Source organism: Microcaecilia unicolor, chromosome 6 (genome assembly GCF_901765095.1).
Source record: "Microcaecilia unicolor chromosome 6, aMicUni1.1, whole genome shotgun sequence".
NCBI classification, from domain to species: domain Eukaryota; kingdom Metazoa; phylum Chordata; class Amphibia; order Gymnophiona; family Siphonopidae; genus Microcaecilia; species Microcaecilia unicolor.
Window position 1 is genome coordinate 180413301 of NC_044036.1, and position 23700 is coordinate 180437000.

Consider the following 23700-nt stretch of genomic DNA (forward strand, 5'->3'; position numbering starts at 1 on the left):
AGAATAGGTGTTAGGCCAAGGCCGGGGTTGGCCGAGCAAGCGCTACACACTACCTCAGCTACCAGGTCCTGCATACACACGCAACAACCAACTTGCACCTCCAGAAAAGGGAAGATAGGGCATTCAGGCGGGCCTCACAGCCGATCGGGAACCCATTTACTCAGAATTCAAATATGCGGGCCTCATGGCCTAACCGGAACCGACTCATACTTAGGGAGGGGAGAAAGAGGAAAAAACGAGGAGGTCTCCACGGAAACTACAGCACCAGCACACCTACGGTGCTGGCTAAGGACCCATAGGAAAAGGAACTGACAGACATATCTACAAGAAACTCAAGGCAGTGCCCTAGGCAATCAAGGAGAAAAGGAAGCACATACACAAACACCTCAAGCAGTACCCCATGGCACACAAAGGAAATGAGGGACTGCGAAATAAAGATGCTGTAAGCAGAGACCCTCAGCGGACACGAGAGGGAAAAGACAGCAAAACGGAGTGCGGTGCCTAACACACCCCCAGCACAGAAAGGAACATTGCTCAGCAATACAGAAGAAAATTAAAGCAAAGAAAGGACTGACAGTCACAAGGGAAAACTGCACCAAGCAGACAACTGCCAGAAGCAGGGAAATTCTGCAGACAAAGGGTTAAACCAAGCTCAAACACACAGCTGCCAGAGGCAGGGAACACTGCAGACAACTGGTTAATCGGAGTACAGGGAAAAAGCAAACAAACAACCCCCACAGGGAGAAACAAAGGGTCCCAAGCCTGCTACAAGGGCAGGACAGACAAATCAGAATACAAACACAGCAACAAAGGGTAACTCCGAAGGAAGGGGAAACAAAACAAACAAACTGGAACAGAACGAGGTAGGAACTCGCCACACAGCACCACAGCCAAACACAGAGAATCCCAGGTGCAGTGTAGAGAAGTAATTAGACACACGCTAGAAGCAGCCAGCAAACAGAGACAGAGGAACAGGTGTTCACTGTATTTAGAGTCTGCCTTCTTGGGAGTTCAGTTTAATTTTTGTCTACATATTTCTATTTTTAGTTTGTAGTTACTTTAATCTGTACTGGGTGAGGATCTGTACAAATTTAGCTTGTTTAGTTTTCCCTTAGGTGTACTGATATTTTATTGTCTACCACAGTGTTTATGGTGCTACATTTTGTTAGGTAGGCTCTTAATGTGTGACTTGTGGAAGTTACTGTTATTATGGTATGGTAGATCCAGAGTGGCATTTGTAGTGGTTTGTACTGGATTTTGGATTTGGATCACACCTTTCTCAGTAGTAGCTCAAGGCAAGTTACATTCAGGTACAGCATGTATTTTCCTGTTTCTGGAGGGCTTACAATCTAAGGGGCCCTTTTACTAAGGTGTGCTGAAAAATGGCCTGCGCTGGTGTAGATGTGTGTATTGGACGCGCACAGGTCCCTTTTTTAGCGCGCTCGCAAAAAAGGCCTTTTTTGCCAAAAATGGATGTGCAGCAAAATAAAAATCAGAGCGCATCCATTTGGGCCTGAGACCTTACCGCCACCCATTGACAGCGATAAGGTCTCACGTGTTAACTGGGTGGTAATCGTCAACACGCATATACTGCCGATTACCACCCGGTTAGCACCACGTGGTAGAAAATAGAAATTATTTTCTGTCCTGAGTTTTGGACGCACATAGAAATTAGAATTACTGTCCGGGGCACGCGGTAGCTGGGCAGTAGTTCTATTTTGACGTGCTTTGTAGGCGCCTACGTGTCTTAGTAAAAGGGCCACTAAGTTTTTTGTACCTGGGTCAATGGAGGATTAAGTGATTTGTTAAAGGTGTCAATGAGTGGCAGTGGGATTTGATCCATGGCTTTCCTAGTTCTCAGCCTGCTGCTCTAACCATTAGATACAGTTATTACAGATAATTTTTGTTATCTGTATTAGCTGTTCCTAATGTTTGGTAACTCAATATCAAACTAAAGGCTTGCAGAACTGAAGCCTGGTGGCCATTTGGCAACCTATCAAAAACATTGATAGGTAAATTATTTTAAGTTTTTTTTAAGGATTTATTTACTGCCGTTTTGAAAGAATTCACTCAAGGCGGTATAGAGTAAGAATAAATCAAACATGAGCAATAGGCAATTACAGTAGTTAAAACATTCAAATAACAATACAAAGTATGATGTGGAGGGGCATAATTGAATGTCGCCGGCGAAATAGATGGCCGGCGATCTATTTTGGCGGCGGCACAACAGCTGGCCGGAACCATATTATCGAAAAAGATGGCTGGCCATCTTTTTTTTCGATAATATGGTTTCTCCGAGGACAAGCAGGCTGCTTGTTCTCACTGATGGGGTGACGTCCACGGCAGCCCCTCCAATCGGAACACTTTCTAGCAAAGTCCTTTGCTAGTCCTCGCGCGCTGATGCGCACCGCGCATGCGCGGCCGTCTTCCTGCCCGAACCGGCTCGTGCCGGGCAGTCTTCTTTTGTCCGCGCTCGGTACGGTCGTGTTTCGCCGTTCGCGCCCCAAAGTTGACCTCGCGCATCGTTTAGCGACTTCGTTCTACAAAAAAAAAAGGTGTCGGAAGGAGACCTTTATGGTTTTCTCCCTTCCCGTACTTCTAGTTTTGCCCCGGTAAGTTTTCTTTCGTCGTCGGGGTAGGCCCTAGTTAGGCCTCGGTCGAAGTTTTTCTTCCCCCTATTTTTGTGGTGCCATTTTCGCCATTTCGAGTTTTGATCTCGCTGGCGCGATTTTTCCGCCCATGACATCGAAGTCTTCCAGCGGCTTCAAGAAATGCACCCAGTGCGCCCGGGTAATCTCGCTCACTGACAGGCACGCGTCGTGTCTGGGGGCTGGGCACCGCCCTCAGGCCTGTAGTCTGTGTTCTCTTTTGCAAAAGCGGACTCAGGTAGCGAGATTAGCCCAGTGGAACATTTTGTTCTCGGGCTCTTCGTCGGCATCGGCACCGGGAGTATCGACTGCTTCGACGTCGTCGGCGCCCGGACCTTCATCCTCGCCCCCGATTGCATCGAGTGCATCGAGGCATCGGCCCTCTGCATCGGGGCGATATCGGAGGGCTGCGTCGGCGTCGGTGGTATCGAGACCTCCTCGTCTGCTGATGTCGTCGGACGGTGGTGCTTTGTCTGGAGTGCAGGTGAGGGCTGTCCATTCCCCTGCTGGTGGCGGTGAGCCTTCGGGTGGGTCTCCCCCTACCCTGAGGGCTCCTGCGGTACAGCCCCCCCGAGACCGACCTTCTTCGGCCTCGGCCCCGAGGAAGAGACGGCTGGATTCTACGTCCTCCTCGTCGGTGCCGGGAAGCTCCGGTGACGTGCTTCGTTCCAAAAAATCACCGGTCCCCTTCCCGTGTCGGCACCGAGAGCTCTGGGTCGCCGAGGGAGTCGGCACCCAGTAAGCATTGGCACCGAGAGGACCGCTCGCCCTCTGTTCAAGAGGTGTCGATGCGCTCCCCTTTGGACAGCCCGGAACAGCCTCCACGCCTGGAACAGGTTCTGACATCGACTCCTGCATCGGCTTCCATGTCTTTTTCCACAGCCGCTCTGCACGAGAGCCTCCGGGCCGTTCTCCCAGAGATCCTGGGAGAGCTGTTGCGCCCTACCCCTCCAGTACCGGGGGTGCTTGCGCCACCGGTACCGTCGAGCGAGGCGCCGGCTGGCCCATTGTCCGGGGTGAGGTCTCCGACATCGGTGCCGCTTGCAGTACCGAGTGCGGTAGCCTCCCAGGAAGGCTCCCCGACTACGTCGGCGGAGGGAGCTTCGCCGGTGCGGGCGAGGGAGTCTACCTCTCGACGCTCCCACCGTGGCCGTGGTTCCACGGAGTTGAGCTGGGCACGGTTGCAGACACAGGTCCGTGAACTTGTGTCTGACACCGAGGGTGAGGCCTCGTGGGAAGAGAAAGAAGACATCAGATATTTCTCTGACGAGGAGTCTGAGGGTCTTCCTTCTGATCCCACTCCCTCTCCTGAAAGACAGCTTTCTCCTCCTGACAGCCTGTCTTTCGCTTCCTTTGTCCGGGAGATGTCTACGGCCATCCCCTTCCCGGTGGTTGTGGAGGACGAGCCCAGGGCTGAAATGTTTGAGCTCCTGGACTATCCTTCTCCACCTAAGGAAGCATCCACAGTACCCATGCATCATGTCCTCAAAAAGACAATGCTGGCAAACTGGACCAAGCCTCTAAGTAATCCCCACATTCCCAAGAAGATCGAGTCCCAGTACCGGATCCATGGGGACCCAGAGCTGATGCGCACTCAGTTGCCTCATGACTCTGGAGTTGTGTATTTGGCCCTAAAGAAGGCCAAGAGTTCTAGGGAGCATGCTTCGGCGCCCCCGGGCAAGGACTCTAGAACCTTGGACTCCTTTAGGAGGAAGGCCTACCATTCTTCTATGCTCGTGGCCAAGATTCAGTCCTACCAGCTCTACACGAGCATACACATGCGGAACAATGTGCGGCAGTTGGCGGGCTTGGTGGACAAGCTCCCCCCTGAGCAAGCCAGGCCATTTCAGGAGGTGGTCAGGCAGCTGAAGGTGTACAAAAAATTCCTGGCCAGAGGGGTGTATGACACCTTTGATGTTGCGTCCAGGACCGCTGCTCAAGGTGTGGTGATGCGCAGACTCTCATGGCTGCGTGCCTCCGACCTGGAGAATAGAATCCAGCAGCGGATTGCGGACTCGCCTTGCCGTGCAGATAATATTTTTGGAGAAAAAGTCGAGCAGGTGGTAGAGCAGCTCCACCAGCGGGACACCGCATTCGGCAAGTTCTCCCGCCGGCAGCCTTCAGCCTCTACCTCTACAGGTAGAAGATTTTTTGGGGGAAGGAAGACTGTTCCCTACTCTTCTGGCAAGCGTAGGTACAATCCTCCTTCTCGATAGCCTGCGGCCCAGGCTAAGCCCCAGCGCGCTCGCTCTCGTCAGCAGCGTGCGCCTCAGCAAGGCCCCTCGGCTCCCCAGCAAAAGCAAGGGACGAGCTTTTGACTGGCTCCAGCAGAGCATAGCCGACATACAAGTGTCAGTGTCGGGTGGCCTCTCATAACCTCCGATCAGTGGGTTCTCCAAATAGTCCGGCAAGGATACACCCTCAATTTGGCCTCAAAACCTCCAAATTGCCCACCGGGAGCTCAATCCTACAGCTTCCAGCACAAGCAGGTACTTGCAGAGGAACTCTCCGCCCTTCTCAGCGCCAATGCGGTCGAGCCCGTGCCATCCGGGCAAGAAGGGCTGGGATTCTATTCCAGGTACTTCCTTGGAAAAGAAAACAGGGGGGATGCGTCCCATCCTAGACCTAAGGGCCCTGAACAAATATCTGGTCAAAGAAAAGTTCAGGATGCTTTCCCTGGGCACCCTTCTCCCCATGATTCAGGAAAACGATTCGCTATGCTCTCTGGACTTGAAGGATGCCTACACACACATCCCGATACTGCCTGCTCACAGACGGTATCTGCGATTTCAGCTGGGCACACGTCACTTCCAGTCTGCGCCCAGAGTGTTCATGAAGTGCTTGGCTGTAGTAGCAGCGGCACTTCGCAGACTGGGGGTACACGTGTTCCCATACCTCGACGATTGGCTGGTGAAGAACACATCCGAGGCAGGAGCCCTGCAGTCCATGCAGATGACTATTCGCCTCCTGGAGCTACTGGGGTTTGTGATAAATTATCCAAAGTCCCATCTTCTCCCAGTGCAGAAACTCGAATTCATAGGAGCTCTGCTGGATTCTCGGACGGCTCGCGCCTATCTCCCAGAGACGAGAGCCACCAACTTGTTGTCTTTCGTCTCGCGGGTGCGAGCGTCCCAGCAGATCACAGCTCGGCAGATGTTGAGATTGCTGGGCCACATGGCCTCCACAGTTCATGTGACTCCCATGGCCCGCCTTCACATGAGATCTGCTCAATGGACCCTAGCTTCCCAGTGGTTCCAGGCTGCTGGGGATCTAGAAGATGTGATCCACCTGTCCACGAGTTTTCTCAAATCCCTGTTTTGGTGGACGATTTGGTCCAGTTTGACTCTGGGACATCCTTTCCAAATTCCTCAGCCACAAAAAGTGCTGACCACGGATGCATCTCTCCTGGGGTGGGGAGCTCATGTCGATGGGCTTCACACCCAAGGAAGCTGGTCCCTCCAGGAACGCGATCTGCAGATCAATCTTCTGGAGTTACGAGCGATCTGGAACACTCTGAAGGCTTTCAGAGATCGGCTGTCCCACCAAATTATCCAAATTCAGACAGACAACCAGGTTGCCATGTATTACATCAACAAGCAGGGGGGCACCGGATCTCGCCCCCTGTGTCAGGAATCCGTCAGCATGTGGCTCTGGGCTCGCCGTCACGGCATGGTGCTCCAAGCCACATATCTGGCAGGCGTAAACAACAGTCTGGCCGACAGGTTGAGCAGGATTATGCAACCTCACAAGTGGTCGCTCAATTCCAGGGTAGTGCGTCAGATCTTCCAGGTGTGGGGCACCCCCTTGGTAGATCTCTTCGCATCTCGAGCCAACCACAAAGTCCCTCAGTTCTGTTCCAGGCTTCAGGCCCACGGCAGACTGGCATCGGATGCCTTCCTCCTGGACTGGGGGGAGGGTCTGCTGTATGCTTATCCTCCCATACCTCTGGTGGGGAAGACTTTGTTGAAACTCAAGCAAGACCGAGGCACCATGATTCTGATTGCTCCTTTTTGGCCGCGTCAGATCTGGTTCCCTCTTCTTCTGGAGTTGTCCTCCGAAGAACCGTGGAGATTGGAGTGTTTTCCGACCCTCATCACACAGGACGAAGGGGCGCTTCTGCATCCCAACCTCCGGTCCCTGGCTCTCACGGCCTGGATGTTGAGAGCGTAGACTTTGCCTCTTTGGGTCTGTCGGAGGGTGTCTCCCGCATCTTGCTTGCTTCCAAGAAAGATTCCACTAAGAGGAGTTACTTCTTTCTGTGGAGGAGGTTTGCCGTCTGGTGTGACAGCAAGGCCCTAGATCCTCGCTCTTGTCCTACACAGACCCTGCTTGAATACCTTCTGCACTTGTCTGAGTCTGGTCTCAAGACCAACTCTGTAAGGGTTCACCTTAGTGCAATCAGTGCATACCATTACCGTGTGGAAGGTAAGCCGATCTCAGGACAGCCTTTAGTTGTTCGCTTCATGAGAGGTTTGCTTTTGTCAAAGCCCCCTGTCAAGCCTCCTACAGTGTCATGGGATCTCAATGTCGTTCTCACCCAACTGATGAAACCTCCTTTTGAGCCACTGAATTCCTGCCATCTGAAGTACTTGACCTGGAAGGTCATTTTCTTGGTGGCAGTTACTTCAGCTCGTAGAGTCAGTGAGCTTCAGGCCCTGGTAGCCCAGGCCCCTTACACCAAATTTCATCATAACAGAGTAGTCCTCCGCACTCACCCTAAGTTCTTGCCGAAGGTTGTGTCGGAGTTCCATCTGAACCAGTCAATTGTCTTGCCAACATTCTTTCCCCGTCCTCATTCCTGCCCTACTGAACGTCAGCTGCACACATTGGACTGCAAGAGAGCATTGGCCTTCTATCTGGAGCGGACACAGCCCAACAGACAGTCCGCCCAATTGTTTGTTTCTTTTGATCCCAACAGGAGGGGAGTGGCTGTGGGAAAACGCACCATATCCAATTGGCTAGCAGATTGCATTTCCTTCACTTACGCCCAGGCTGGGCTGGCTCTTGAGGGTCATGTCACGGCTCATAATGTTAGAGCCATGGCAGCGTCGGTAGCCCACTTGAAGTCAGCCACTATTGAAGAGATTTGCAAAGCTGCGACGTGGTCATCTGTCCACACATTCACATCTCATTACTGCCTGCAGCAGGATACCCGACGCGACAGTCGGTTCGGGCAGTCAGTGCTTCAGAATCTGTTCGGGGTTTAGAATCCAACTCCACCCCCCTAGGCCCATGTTTGTTCTGTTCCAGGCTGCACTCTCAGTTAGTTGGTAAATTTTTTAGGTCAATCTCAGTTATGTCCTCGCCGTTGCGAGGCCCAATTGACCATGGTTGTTGTTTTGAGTGAGCCTGGGGGCTAGGGATACCCCATCAGTGAGAACAAGCAGCCTGCTTGTCCTCGGAGAAAGCGAATGCTACATACCTGTAGAAGGTATTCTCCGAGGACAGCAGGCTGATTGTTCTCACAAACCCGCCCGCCTCCCCTTTGGAGTTGTGTCTTCCCTTCTCTTTGTCTTGCTACATATGAGACTGGCCGGCACGAGCCGGTTTCGGGCGGGAAGACGGCCGCGAATGCACGGTGCGCATCGGCGCGCGAGGACTAGCAAAGGACTTTGCTAGAAAGTGTTCCGATTGGAGGGGCTGCCGTGGACGTCACCCCATCAGTGAGAACAATCAGCCTGCTGTCCTCGGAGAATACCTTCTACAGGTATGTAGCATTCGCTTTAGCCTGGCCAAATGCCAGAGCTCGCCGGGGTTGAGATCGCCAGTTTTGTTTTTCAGCGATAATGGAAAAAACTGCCGGCCATCTCAAACCTGGCGACATCCAAGGCATTTGGTCGTGGGAGGAGCCAGCATTTGTAGTGCACTGGCCCCCCTCACATGCCAGGACACCAACTGGGCAGGCCTCTAGGACTTGTTGCTGCTGTATAACCTTGGCACACCAGTTGAGACCTGAAGACCAATCTCTTTGAAAAAGTCCTTTATTTGAATAAGCACGTTTACTCACAGTTAACTGCAGATCAGAGGTTGTGCCCCACTGGCAAAGAGTCTCCCTGGTACTGAGATTAGCAGTAGGTCAGAGCTGGCAGAATGGTGTACAATGCCCTCTTTCAGCTACATTCAAGGTAATAACTAAGTTCTCTAACGTGGGTAACACATGAAAGGGATCTAAAACTGGCTGACAAAAATGACCACTACCTCATGGACTACCGGAAACAAAATGGACACACACTGACCCAGTTAGCAGGGGGAAAAGCACCATGGGAGTAGAGCCCCCTACCCTACACCCACCACAATTCATTGCTGATGTGACTCTGCAGTGCACCTAACAGAAAAGGTGTCACACTCACCCGAGAGCCACATCACAACCAGGGAAAGGCTGTCAAAGGATAGAACACATTCTGCTGTCATGGAGGTGGGTACGGCATTTGAGGCTGGCATACAGGCTGGCAAAAAAGGTTTTTAGTTTTATTTTTGTAGTGTGGGAGGGGGTTGGTGACCACTGGGGGAGTACGGGGAGGTCATCCCCAATTCCTTCCAGTGGTCATCTGGTGAGTTGGGGCACTGGGGGCTACGTCATGCAAGGCTCCACGTTAGGAGTTACGGACCAAGAAAGGGATCTGGGTGTCGTCGATAATACACTGAAACCTTCTGCTCAGTGTGCTGCTGCGACTAGGAAAGCGAATAGAATGTTGGGTATTATTAGGAAAGGTATGGAAAACAGGTGTGAGGATGTTATAATGCCGTTGTATCGCTCCATGGTGTGACCGCACCTTGAGTGTTGTGTTCACTTCTGGCCGCCGTATCTCAAGAAAGATATAGTTGAATTGGAAAAGGTGCAGCGAAGGGCAACTAAAATGATAGCGGGGATGGGACGACTTCCCTATGAAGAAAGATTAAGGAGGCTAGGGCTATTCAGCTTGGAGAAGAGACGGCTGAGGGGAGACATGATAGAGGTATATAAAATAATGAGTGGAGTAGAACAGGTGGATGTGAAGCATCTGTTCACGCTTTCCAAAAATACTAGGACTAGGGGGCATGCAATGAAACTACAGTGTAGTAAATTTAAAACAAATCAGAGAAAATTCTTCTTCACCCAACGTATAATTAAACTCTGGAATTCGTTGCCGGAGAAAGTGGTGAAGGCGGTTAGCTTAGCAGAGTTTAAAAAGGGGTTGGACGGTTTCCTAAAGGACAAGTCCATAAACCGCTACTAAATGGACTTGGGAAAAATCCACAATTCCAGGAATAACATCTATAGAATGTGTATACGTTTGGGAAGCTTGCCAGGTGCCCTTGGCCTGGATTGGCCGCTGTCGTGGACAGGATGCTGGGCTCGATGGACCCTTGGTCTTTTCCCAGTATGGCATTACTTATGTACCTTTGTGAGGCTTGGTCGTGAAAATTAAAGGACCAAGTAAACCCGGCAAAATACTGCTGAACGCCGCTTTTTTTTGTTCCATTATCGGCGAAAGCCAGCCATCTGGTAGCCATGCCCATGCCCGCCCATGTCCCGCCTTCACTAAGCCGCCGACACACCCCCTTGAACTTCCGCCGGTGAAGCGACGGGAAAGCGGCGATGCTGTCAAAAAAGCCGCTTTCGATTATACCGATTTCGCCGCTTTTAAGAAATCGCCGGCCATCTCCCGATTTATGTCGGGAAATGGCCGGCGATCACTTTCGAAAATAAGCTGGATAGTATACTACTTACAATGTCAACACAATATGTAATAGAACATTTTAATTGACAGTGAAGGGTATAAGCAAAGATGGAACATATACAGTGGTGGAAATAAGTATTTGATCCCTTGCTGATTTTGTAAGTTTGCCCACTGACAAAGACATGAGCAGCCCATAATTGAAGGGTAGGTTATTAGTAACAGTGAGAGATAGCACATCACAAATTAAATCCGGAAAATCACATTGTGGAAAGTATATGAATTTATTTGCATTCTGCAGAGGGAAATAAGTATTTAATCCCTCTGGCAAACAAGACCTAATACTTGGTGGCAAAACCCTTGTTGGCAAGCACAGCGGTCAGACGTCTTCTGTAGTTGATGATGAGGTTTGCACACATGTCAGGAGGAATTTTGGTCCACTCCTCTTTGCAGATCATCTCTAAATCATTAAGAGTTCTGGTCTGTCGCTTGGCAACTCGCAGCTTCAGCTCCCTCCATAAGTTTTCAATGGGATTAAGGTCTGGTGACTGGCTAGGCCACTCCATGACCCTAATGTGCTTCTTCCTGAGCCACTCCTTTGTTGCCTTGGCTGTATGTTTTGGGTCATTGTCGTGCTGGAAGACCCAGCCACGACCCATTTTTAAGGCCCTGGCGGAGGGAAGGAGGTTGTCACTCAGAATTGTATGGTACATGGCCCCATCCATTCTCCCATTGATGCGGTGAAGTAGTCCTGTGCCCTTAGCAGAGAAACACCCCCAAAACATAACATTTCCACCTCCATGCTTGACAGTGGGGACGGTGTTCTTTGGGTCATAGGCAGCATTTCTCTTCCTCCAAACACGGCGAGTTGAGTTCATGCCAAAGAGCTCAATTTTTGTCTCATCTGACCACAGCACCTTCTCCCAATCACTCTCGGCATCATCCAGGTGTTCACTGGCAAACTTCAGACGGGCCGTCACATGTGCCTTCCGGAGCAGGGGGACCTTGCGGGCACTGCAGGATTGCAATCCGTTATGTCGTAATGTGTTACCAATGGTTTTCGTGGTGACAGTGGTCCCAGCTGCCTTGAGATCATTGACAAGTTCCCCCCTTGTAGTTGTAGGCTGATTTCTAACCTTCCTCATCATCAAGGATACCCCACGAGGTGAGATTTTGCGTGGAGCCCCAGATCTTTGTCGATTGACAGTCATTTTGTACTTCTTCCATTTTCTTACTATGGCACCAACAGTTGTCTCCTTCTCGCCCAGCGTCTTACTGATGGTTTTGTAGCCCATTCCAGCCTTGTGCAGGTGTATGATCTTGTCCCTGACATCCTTAGACAGCTCCTTGCTCTTGGCCATTTTGTAGAGGTTAGAGTCTGACTGATTCACTGAGTCTGTGGACAGGTGTCTTTCATACAGGTGACCATTGCCGACAGCTGTCTGTCATGCAGGTAACGAGTTGATTTGGAGCATCTACCTGGTCTGTAGGGGCCAGATCTCTTACTGGTTGGTGGGGGATCAAATACTTATTTCCCTCTGCAGAATGCAAATAAATTCATATACTTTCCACAATGTGATTTTCCGGATTTAATTTGTGATGTGCTATCTCTCACTGTTACCAATAACCTACCCTTCAATTATGGGCTGCTCATGTCTTTGTCAGTGGGCAAACTTACAAAATCAGCAAGGGATCAAATACTTATTTCCACCACTGTAAATACGTAAGAGAGTAAGAAGAGTTAGAAAGTAAGGTGACGACTAATTTAAAGAAAGTTGCACATGAGGTCAGAGAGATGTTTAACATATAAATAAGTAAGAGAGTAAGAGGAGTTAGAAAATAAAGTGACTAATTTAACGAAAGGTGCACAAGGTTGCCAGTAACCTCAGGATTTGTTATAGTGATGCTATACATCACTGTTCACATGGCCAACAGGAAGATGCTGGGCTGGTGAGCTAGTGCTGACCGAGAGAACCAAGTGTTAAAGTACCTGCATATATTTCTAGAACACTGCATGTATTATTTTGATTTTTTTGCTACATAATTCCCTGGAGTGTATACAGTGTGCATAATACCATCAGTAACAGAGGTACTCGGGGAGGCAGCTGGTACACAATGAAGGGGTTGTTTCTTGCTGTGTTCAAAAGGGCTCCTATTTCCCCCGCTCTTTTTGTTTAAAGCATGATGCTCATGACGGAGCGATTTTCCCTCCAAGATGTGCTAAACATCCAGTAGCTGAGTAAAATTTAGAGTAGCTATAAACATTTAGTTAAACTACAAGCAAACAAATAGGTAAAGAATGATATTCTTTCCAACCTCCCTGTGGGTGTTCATGTATGTATGTGTGTCTGTTTGTATCTGTAAGAAGTGCTTACAAGATAATGTAATGGAAAACGTTTGCTCATATCAATTCAGTCCTTTGCTCGCGAAGCAAAATGTTTGCTGTCATCAATTCCATCTTTAGAGGGAAGTGGAACATCAGTTATAAAATAGGCTTTTTAGCATTTAGCATGCATTAAGCTTTAGTAAAAGAGCTCCTAAGTTTGGAGTTTCCATTGATTGTACTTGTAATGTTGGCTTGTGTTGTATTTTTAGGTGCACTGGGTGAAGTGGTTAGATTCTGCCTCTGAGTTTACTATTGTTCCTGACACCAGCTATTCAGACATTATTGTTCCCACCCTGGATACTGTCCGTATGTCTCATCTGCTTGGGATGCTGCTGACCAATAAAAAGCCTGTGAGTTTCACATTCATTATCATCCTAAACCTTTTAGTTCTACCTTCTTTCCTGAACTTATTTTCTTTGTGATTCTTCCTTTAACCTTCTGTTAGGTATTTCTTTATTTCTCGGTCACTGTCATTGTCATTTGATTTTAGATTTTCTGTTTCCCTACCCTTCTCTTCATGCACCATTTTCAGATTTTTCCTTTCCAGCTTTCTTTAATCTACATTCTAGGTGTCATCTTCATCCTTAATTTGAGGTACAAATTCATTAACAAAATTTAGATTGTGTGAGTCCACTAGGGACAGAGAAAGTACCTGCATATAATATATGTAAACCGCATAGTCTGTGCCAGAGAAAGGTGGCATTTCAAATTTATGAGGGTTACTCAGTATAATTATTATCATGATTGTGCAGTGCTATACAGACACACATGGAGAATAATTTTATTTGTATTTTATTTATTTAACACATTTATACCCCACATTTTCCCACTAGTTGCAGGCTCAATGTGGCTTACAAGTTCCATAGGGCATATTACAGTTCATTAAAAATACAGTTAAACAATGTAAAAATAGGATAGAAACAATAGATAACATATTAAACAAACAACAAGGTAATAAAGGATAGTAGAAGGTTGATAATGTCTATGAGATTTGGTGTGACCAGGAGAAGTGGATTAGGTTACGTCTGGGGAGTAAGCCTTCTTGAACAGGGAGGTCTTCAGAAGTTTTCTAAAGTTTAGATAGTTCTGAGTTGACTTTAAAATTTGGGGCAGTGCATTCCAAAGCTGTGTGGCTATGAAGGAGAAGCTGGATGAGTAGATAGATTTGTATTTGAGGCCGTTGCAATCTGGATAATGTAAGTTAGGATAGGAACGGGAGAAGGTGTTAATATTGCTTTACATAGGCAACATATACACTTTACCTATGCTCTGTAATGAAATCACCCCAAGGAAACAAGGTGCGCACATTTGAAGTAGGTGTAATTGTGCAAATGTATGTGTTGGAAAGAATAAGTGCATTTGTGCATATTTTATAAAGTATGTGCATAAGTGCCAGTCATGCCCCATCACCACATATTCTTGGGGCAATTTTTAAAGATATGCATTTCCTTTATAGTACTGATCTTAAGTAGTTTTGAAGCGGGAACATGCTGGCAAAAAGAGCCAGAACCAGTGCTGGCTAAAGTGGATGGTGCCTAGAGCCCTCAGTAGTAAAGGGAGGGAGCAGCTCTTCTCAAAAAATGTAGCCAGTCCAGTCACTCAGACACACTCAGAGCAATATATGAAAATAAAATTAAGTTCATTTTCCAGACTCTCAGTCCTTCTTGTCTTCCTCAGCCTAGATTTTTCCCAATACGTTGTTCTCCCAATACACACTCCCCCTCAACCCTATTCCAGTCAGCCTTGATTCCCACCAGTCACCATTATCCTGTCCCCAGTTCTTGCTGCAGGCACAGTCTCTGGGACAGCATTACGTAAATTTGATTTTTATAATGTCCAAACTTTTTCGCTGTTCTCACAATCTTGCAAGAATAATGTAGGAGTCTGTACTCTGAATAACTAAAAACTCACTGGGAGCCCCACAGTCCTGAAGGAAAACAGATCAAGTTGTTCTACAGATAGCATCAGCAGAGAGCCTCTGGAAAATGTAGGGGAAGTATGTCAATGAAAAATACTGCTTTATAGAATACTAATGTAACAGGGTATATGCACATGTACAGTATGTGATTGGATGTGAGCTGGTGCAATTGCTTGTGCCTATATTCAAGAAATCCAAACGTACCTTATAATATTCTGTATGTCTCTGAGTGAGCCCCACCCAGATTCTACCCATGTGAGTACCTACCTGCAAACTACATGTTGCCAATATTCAGGTTATTTATTTCATACTTGGCTCCTAAATATTGGTGCCTGCTTTATAGAATTTTACCTTAGAGGGGTAGTGCTAACTTACCTTAAGGGAATAATGCACATTGGGCCCCTTTTACAAAGCAGCAGTAACTAAGGCTTACTGCTCACTAAAAAGGAAGTACCACTGGGCTACCACAGCAGCCCGGTGGTACTTCCCAACCCAATGTGCTGTCATATCTGGCGCTACAAAAATATATTTATTTTTGGAATGTTGTTGTGTACCCAGCAGTAAATGGGCAGTACTGCCTGATTTATTTATTTAGATTTTGCTCACACCTTTTTCAGTAGTAGCTCAAGGTGAGATCACAAGGAGCAGCAGTGGGATTTGAATCGGCCACCTCTGGATTGCAAGACCAGTGCTTTAACCACTAATAGGCATATTTTCAAAGCACTTAGCCTCCCAAAGTTCCATAGAAACCTATGGAACTTAGCCTCCCAAAGTGCTTTGAAAATATGCCTCTAAGTCACTCCTCCACTCTATTACTGCTGGGTTAGCACTGGAGCGGGTTAGCACTGGAGCCCTTACCGCCATTTCAATGGGTGGCAGTAAGGGCTCCCCCAGAAATGGCCGCACTGCAAGTGCTTCACAGCCATTAAAAAAAAAAAAAAAAAAGAAATACCTACCTTTTACCAGCTGTGGTAAAAAGGGGCCTTGGCTTTCCTCCAAAACACATGCTGATGCCAGCGCAGGCCCCCCCCCCCCCCCCCCTTTGCCACAGCTTGGTAAAAGGGGCCCATTGTTTACTAAATAATACATTCTGAATGGCAAAATCATGCAAATTAAGTAATAATGAGCTCCAAAACAGCTCATTATTATACAAGATGAATAATGCAGCTTGCATTTGAGCTAGGATGACGGCACTTCACAGATACAAAGTCAGGGTGCTTCCTTTGTAAACAGGAGCACACAGGATGGCCTGACTCAGAGCCATCTTTGTTGTAGCTAACAGCATTTCTAAAAGTAGGTCTCTACATTCCTTTATAGAACAGGTCCCTGTCAGACACCCTTTGGACGACTACATATAGGTGTCTAGGCACTTAGCAAGCTACAAATATTTTATGGAGAATGTGTGTGGATACAAATTAATTTAGCTGCTCTCAGAAGTGTTCTAGTATGATTGCCATGTGTGGTGATATTACTGGAAGCCTTATAACTGTCTTTTATCCTAGGTTCTTTGTATTGGTCCTACTGGTACTGGCAAGACTCTCACCATCTCTGACAAGCTACTCAAAAACCTACCCATGGAATACATATCCCACTTCCTAATGTTTTCTGCCCGCACTTCAGCCAATCAGACGCAAGATATGATTGATAGCAAGTTGGATAAAAGGTAATGCTCGAAGCTTCTTGTGCTTATAAATACATTTCTGTATTTGGTTCATTTAGAGGGAATAGTGTGAAATCATAAGGGGAAATAAATTTCAATCCAAATTATAGTAGCAGGGTCCCTTGTCTTGCTTATCTTGAAGTATTCACTTTACCATAGAAATGGCCTTCTTTTTGAAATCCCCCATTTCTCAGAAAAACTGTAATAGTGAAACACTATGGGGATTATTGAACTGCATCCAGTCAGCTAGCTTTCCTGTGCATTTCTCCAAAGTTATATGGTAAGGAACAAATAGAAACTAGATACTGTACATGAATATGATCCTTATTTGAAGGGTCTGGGATGCATTTTCTTATAAATCACATTCTCCATGGACAAGCAGGATAAACACATGTAGATATAATTTTATAGCACTGTGTACAGAGCGTGTCAGCCCACCAGCTAGAATAGCCTAGAAGCTGTTCTGCGCACTTGCAGCCCTCAAAGAATCCTCAGTATTTTTTCATTCACAAAATGGATAGCAATGTTCAGAGTTAGCTTCTCTTCATAGAGGTGCCCTCTGAAATTATTTTTTCTGCTGTCCTTCATTTTTTGATTTTCTTTCAAATTCCTTTATACCTTTATTAAAGAATTCTTTTCTGAAATATTTTCAATCTGGCAGAAGCTCTGCCAGCTGGAGCCAAGAAAAAAGCCTCAACTTTATAAAGGTGATCACCCAGTTATTAATCACTGCCAGAAAGTAAACCCAATGCTGAGAGTTCTTCTGGATGCTTATACAGGCCTCTCAGTGTAATTAAACAAGGTATCTGTCTCCGAAAAGATCTGTTTCATTCAAACCTTCAGCTAAGAAGATAAAAATCCTGACAACAGGTAAAATCAATAACTTCATCCTTAACAGAGAAGCTATTGAAATAGTAGACAACTTCAACCCGTTTGGATAAATCAATAATTAATAATGAAACAATAAGCAATCAAGAAATTCAATGCTGTATCGCTCTTGGCAGAACGGCTATGAAGGACCTAGACAAGATCTTTAAGTGCAGAGATGTACTCTGCATACAAATATTCAGTTTGTCCAATCTATGGCATTTTCATTTATGTCATAGGGATGTGAAAGCTGGACAGTGAAGAGGAAAGATGAAAAAAAAATCAATGCCTCTTGAGTTATAATGCTGGCAAAGAATACTGTGTAACCCATTAACAGCACGAAGAACAATTCAATCAGTATTGGAGGAGATGAAACCTAAGCTTTCCTTGAAAACTCATAGAACAAGACTTCAGCTGTCATACGTCAAACATATAATGTGAAGTGAATGATCATTAGAGAAAGATATTATGCTTGGCAAGGTCAGGGCTTTTTTTGAAGGGAGTACTTGGAGGTACTGAGTACCGGCACCTTTTCCATTGTCTGCTAAAATTGACCTATGGACCACAAGTTTTAATGAAAGAGCTCAGGTTCTACACACCAATTCTGCCTTGTCATAGATTCTGTAACTGTTTGCAGGGGGCCTGGCCATTGTGGGGTGGCTCAATCAGTGATCACCCCACTCCTGAAGGGTGGCCTAGCATTTGAGTACCGGCACCTTTTTTGCTAGAAATAACACACTGGGCAAGGTTGAAGGTCAATGCAAAAGAGAAAGACCAGCAATGTAATGGATAGATACAATAACAGCTGTGGACACCCCTTATCAACAATTAGCAGCCTTACTGAAGGGCGAACACAGCTCAGGACAATTGTCCATAGCTTCACCATGCGTCAACATTGATTTGATGGCACAAAGGGAAATGAGACTTGATATATACCGCCTTTCTGTGGTATTTTGCAACTACATTCAAAGTGGTTTACATATATACAAGTATTTATTTTATACCTGGGGCCAGTGGCGTAGTTACGTGGGGCCTGAGGGGGCCCGGGCCCCCGTAGATTTGGCCATGGCCCCCTGCCGACGATCCCCTTGAACCCCCCTCCCACCACCAAACCTCCCCCGCCGTCACCGCCCACCCCGCCACCGCAGCCGATACCTTGTTTGCTGGATGGGCCAGCCGAAGAGAGTCTTTTCAGCGCCGGAGTAGCGCCTTCGTTCAAGGAACTTCCTGGTTATGATCAGCTGTTTCTGACGCCTTACACAACGTAAGGCATCAGAAACATCATAACCAGGAAGTTCCTTGAATGAAGGCGCTACAAAGACTCTCTTCGGCTGGCCCGGCCAGCAAACAAGGTATCGGCTGCGGAGGTGGGCGAGCGGTGACGGCGGGGGAAAGTTGGTGGCAGGAGGGGGGTTCAAAGGGATTGTCGGCAGGGGGGTCCAATGCAGTGGTGCGGCGACGGGTTGGTGGCTGGAAGGGGGTTTCAAGGGGATCATGACAGCAGTGGCTGGGGGGGGCGGCTAAACAGTGCCCCCCCACCTCAGGCTGTGGCCCCCACTCCTGGCGAGGTCTGGCTACGCCCCTGCCTGGGGCAATGGAGAGTTAGGTGACTTGCCCAGAGTCACAAGGAGCTGTAGTGGGAATTGAACCCAGTTCCCCAGGATCAAAGTCCACTGCACTAACCACTATGCTACTCCTCCAGCTCCAAGGATTTATGAGATTATATGCAGTGATTAAAATTGACACTTTGTTGTCTGGCATGTGCACACAAAAAAACTTGTTATATGTTAATTTTCTATATGAAAATATAGAATTTGTTAGATACTTGTGTGGTAATTTTTACACCAAATGGTTAATTTATTTGTTTGATTATTTTTCCCTAGTGTGTAGACAATTTTTCCCATATGTTGTGTGATAATAAAATAGATAGCAAGCATATAACATAATACATTACAAATAAATATAATCAAGTATGTAGTTAAAAGGTATTCATCATGTAGAGGGTAATTTATAAAACATATTCCAAATATCAAGCATATATTTTATGCATGGACTGCTTTGCTGTCTAGAGGCACTAATGGCAATATATCAAGCTTTTTTAATACATAAATAAATAAAACATAAGTTCATCAAAAGATTGCAGCTACTTTTCCACAACCTGCTTATAGGTATTCCAGGGATGTAGTTTAGGAAAAAAACTGGGATAGTGCTGTAGAATGTATATATACATGGTAGAGTACAGATACATATTTTCATCTTCCATAGAGCAGTTGTAAATTTGTGGTACAGCATTTGTACATTATTGGGAATAGTTCTGGAAGTTTATGAAGATACATAAGCTTCTAGGTTGCCTTTATAGCAAATTTTTAATGTGCTTTGTTATAAAATTACCTCCACATGTATTTATTTGGAGTTAGCTCATGCCTTTTCGGTAGTAGTTCAAGGTGAATTACATGTGTGTATTTTGTGTCCACAGAGGGTTTACAATCTATTTGTACCTTAGAGTTAAGTAACTTTATCCAACATCACAACAGAGCTGCTAAGGGGGACCAATTTTTGACAGGGAGATTTTAGGACACACCTCCATCCCCACCCCTAACTCCACCCACTTCACTTCCTGGCTCCACCCCTACACACCTCAATTCCACGACCTTCTCTTCTTCCAAATCTTCATAGCACCAACATACCACCTCCCTCTCTGTTGGCAGCAGGAGCCACCTTTAAAAAATGTCATTTCCTGCAGCCATGGGACCAGTCTTACGATAAGAACTGTGAGATTTTGCAGCACTCATTGCAAGACTCATCCTACAGCAGCAGGAGATGAAGTCTTATTAATTTGTTTCTTGCTGCTGATGGAGGGGGAGCAGAAACGCCAAGGGTGGCCCATCCTAAAGCTGGAGATTTAAGGCCAATGAATGTGGGTTTTTTCATAGGCCCTAGCCATGTCTAATATTTGCTATCAGCTCTAGCAGATATACATTCCAAACTGAAATGGAGACCCCCATTCCTCCCTTACACATATTCCAGACTCTATAAGCAGTACAATACTGGTAAAAGCAAAACAGAAATGCATTTTCTCCTCTACTCTCCAACATATAAATGGAAAATATGTATATTTCCCAAAGCAGACACATTACAATCGTTAAAAAGTATTTACATTTTTTTTTCTATTTTGGTTGCATTGGCACTTTATTTTTCTGATTGGTTTGGTCTCATTCTATTACATTTTTCTTGTGTTTGTCTTCTCCTAAATTATTTTCCAGGTTGGCCTTTCCATTTCTTCTCTCGCCTCTTGTCTTTTTCCCATCCTCTACAACTGTCTGGAACTGATCTTTCTTTTCACTTTTCTCTTCTCAGCCTTTGCTCTGCAACTACCCATGTGTAATTTTATCCTTCATTCTCCCTTTCTCTCACTCTCTAGTCCTTGGTCTCATTTTCATTCTTTTTTCTTTCCCTCTCCTGTCTCTTCTTCTGCCCTCAGCTCTTTCCCTCTAACCCTCTCTCTAACCCACTTTCCTCTCTCAATTCACTTTTCCCTATACCCTCTCATCACGCTTCTCCTTCCCTTCACTCCCTCCTCATTTGTCTTCTTTTCCTCTATGCTTTTTCTCTCCATCCTGCTGTAGGTACCGTACCCTATCTCTCATTACTCCTGGTCCACCCTTTCCTTGTTTACTATGGAATTTTGTACATATAAGTGCTTTGAAAATGAGACCAACATTTTTGTAACACTACCAGTCCAGTTACCTTCCTGATATTTTTTCATAAGACAGCTGAGATAGTAGCTCTTTATCCCCTGCATAGAATGTGGGCTACTCTATTTCTATCGAGGAAGGTGCCATGTTGTCACTCCATATTACTCCCCTTGGAATCCAGGTTTTTGTGACCCAGAATGTGGCCCCTCGATCACCCTCAGTACATCAATGCCTATACAGTCCTATACACAGATAAAAGCATGTTTTGACTCCTGGCAGGGTGAGTCTTAAACTGCCAGCTAGTTACACTGTTAAAAAGACACTGCTTCCTATCAGGTAAAAGGGCCTCAAACCTCACCTCATTGCACCCCACTGTTCACATGATGACCATAGCTCACCACTACTAAATGCAGCATAATCTTTCACAAGGACCTTGGTCTAAAGGCCATCACTGCTCCTGGGCACGACTTCTACTGTTCTGTTGTAGAAGCAACCTTTCACTACACAATAGGACTCAACCACAATATTTAATGCAAGTGTTACTTAATATTCAAACGGTGGTTGCAAACAACATGGCAATAATTATCTCTATGTAATGGAGGAAAAAGTCCCCGGTCCAGACATTGTTGCGTTCTGATCTACAGGGTGAGATCTTCATTGGCTAAAAAAAACTCCTTTTTGATATGTGCGATTTAAATTTCTCTATATGTTATGCAATTACTATTTCTTCGTATATAATTTGGTATTGAAGCATAAAGCACTTATCTTAGTATTCCAACGGGGTTCCGTTTTGCCATGTTTGGCTTTATCAAGGAAAACGGCGAAACGGGACCCCGTCAGAATACTAAGATAAGCGCTTTATGCTTAAATACCAAATTATATACGAAGAAACAGCAATTGCATAATATATATAGAAATTTAAATCACACATGTCAAAAAGGAGGCTTTTTAGCCAATGAAGATCTCACCCCGTAGATCAGAATGCAACAATTTCTGGACCGGGGATACAGAGGCTTTTTCCTGCATTACATAGGGATAATTATTGCCACGTTGTTTGCAACCACCGTTTGAATATTAAGTAACTATTATAGAAGTAACCCGTGCTTTTAGGAAATTGTAAACCATTTCTGTTGCACCACAAAAAAAGCAGTATACCAATAATCTAATAAACAGTACCATTTATTCGACCTACTGCAGTAAAAAAAAAAAAAAAAAAAGGAAATTTTAAATGGAATAGGGAGCAGTAGACAGCAGATGGCACCATGCATGCTGGCACTTTTTCAACATTGTCCCCCTACACAGACTAGGCTCTGCCAAAAATGAATAAATAGATACAATTATTTAAAGAGCATTCCTAGGTCAAGGCTGGGAGGCCCCACCCTCTTGTCCACACAGGAAAGTGAAGGGCTCTCTCCCTGGGATTAGTAAAATTGAATCCTGCTTCTCTTTAGGATTCTGGATTGGCCACTGTTTGAAGCAGAATACTGGGCTGGATAGACCTTCTGCCTGTCTATGGTTAGTAATATAGTAACATAGTAGATGACAGCAGATAAAGACCTGTACGGTCCATCCAATCTTCCCAACAAAATAAACTCATTACGTGCTAGTCTTGCGTTCTTCTGTTTAGACTTAGACCCCAGTGTGGGAGCATGACCAGTATGTTCTTCCTGAGTATATTTTCACTCCCTTCAGTGATAACCTCACAGAATTGCATAAAATGGTCCTTCGCGTTACAGAAATTATGTTCACGTAACATTTTTCACCACCTGGTGACCGACCTCAGACATGACCTACTGTTTACAGTGGCAGTCAGAGCCAGGAAAGCCAGACCAGGTTCTTTTGAATAAGTGTCTCTCCTTTACCACTATCCTAGCTGAGCTGCTGCAAATTGCTAACCCCTCATCCATGTAAAACTCACAATGACTGTCTCCAGTCATATGCATGATCATTCCCAGAACTACATCAGTCCCAGCCAGGGTGACATCCCTAACACAGTGTCATTCTGGAAACGAAGTCATGATACTCATTAGATCTCCCTCCTATCTGCACAGGATCTGGTAAACACATAATATTTGCCCAAAGTTATTGCCACAACCACAGAGAATTCCAATACACCTTCCTCTTGCCACTACAGAGCCCCATCACCGCCTCTACCTCTCAACTCCTGTCCTGGTGTCGCCATAATTGGTCATTCAGTCACTACTTGCGATCCTCTTTGTTATCACCCAGGCACCCTGTGATGGCTGGGTAACCAAATAAATCACTCACTCAAGGTCTCATGGAGACTTCCATTATGGGAAGCTGGCCAGTAATCGTAGACCACTTCTGATCTTCAATATTTATTTATTTATTTGTTTCATTTGTATCCCACATTTTCCCACCTCTTTGCAGGCTCAATGTGGCTTACAATACATCAAGAATAGTGGAAATATATTAGAAAATAGACATTTGGTGTACAGAAGGATCTTGGGCAATATGATAATAGTAATACATAATAATAGTTTAACAAGCAGATATTATGAGACAGTTCTAAATATATGTGGAGGAATTGTGTATAGTCACATTGGTTGATCTTTGTGGTAGGCTTTGTCAAAGAGATGGGTCTTCAATAGTTTGTGGAAGTTCATAGATCGTTTTTAGGTTGCGCGGTACTGCGTTCCATAATGTGTGCTCAAGTAGGTAAAGTTTGACGTGTATATTAGTTTGTATTTTTTTTAAATATTTTTTTATTCAAGTTTCCAATAACATTACAAAACTTTCACCCAAGTCAACCTGAACACAACGTTTCTGAAAAACAACACATAAGGTTACAAGTGTAAAGTTTGTATATATTCATTAACAGCATAGACCTTCCCCTGCCCTCGTTAT

The 23700-nt window shown here is 45.8% G+C and overlaps 1 protein-coding gene across 1 annotated transcript in view; it reads left to right on the forward strand.

Moving 5' to 3' along the window:
• Positions 1 to 23700, forward strand: part of DNAH1 (dynein axonemal heavy chain 1) — a 799478-nt gene that overhangs the window by 433935 nt on the left and 341843 nt on the right. Inside the window, exons 42-43 of the mRNA XM_030205737.1 lie at positions 12902 to 13042; positions 16113 to 16273. Coding sequence (XP_030061597.1) covers positions 12902 to 13042; positions 16113 to 16273 — 302 coding nt within the window. The remainder of the gene's footprint in view (positions 1 to 12901; positions 13043 to 16112; positions 16274 to 23700) is intronic.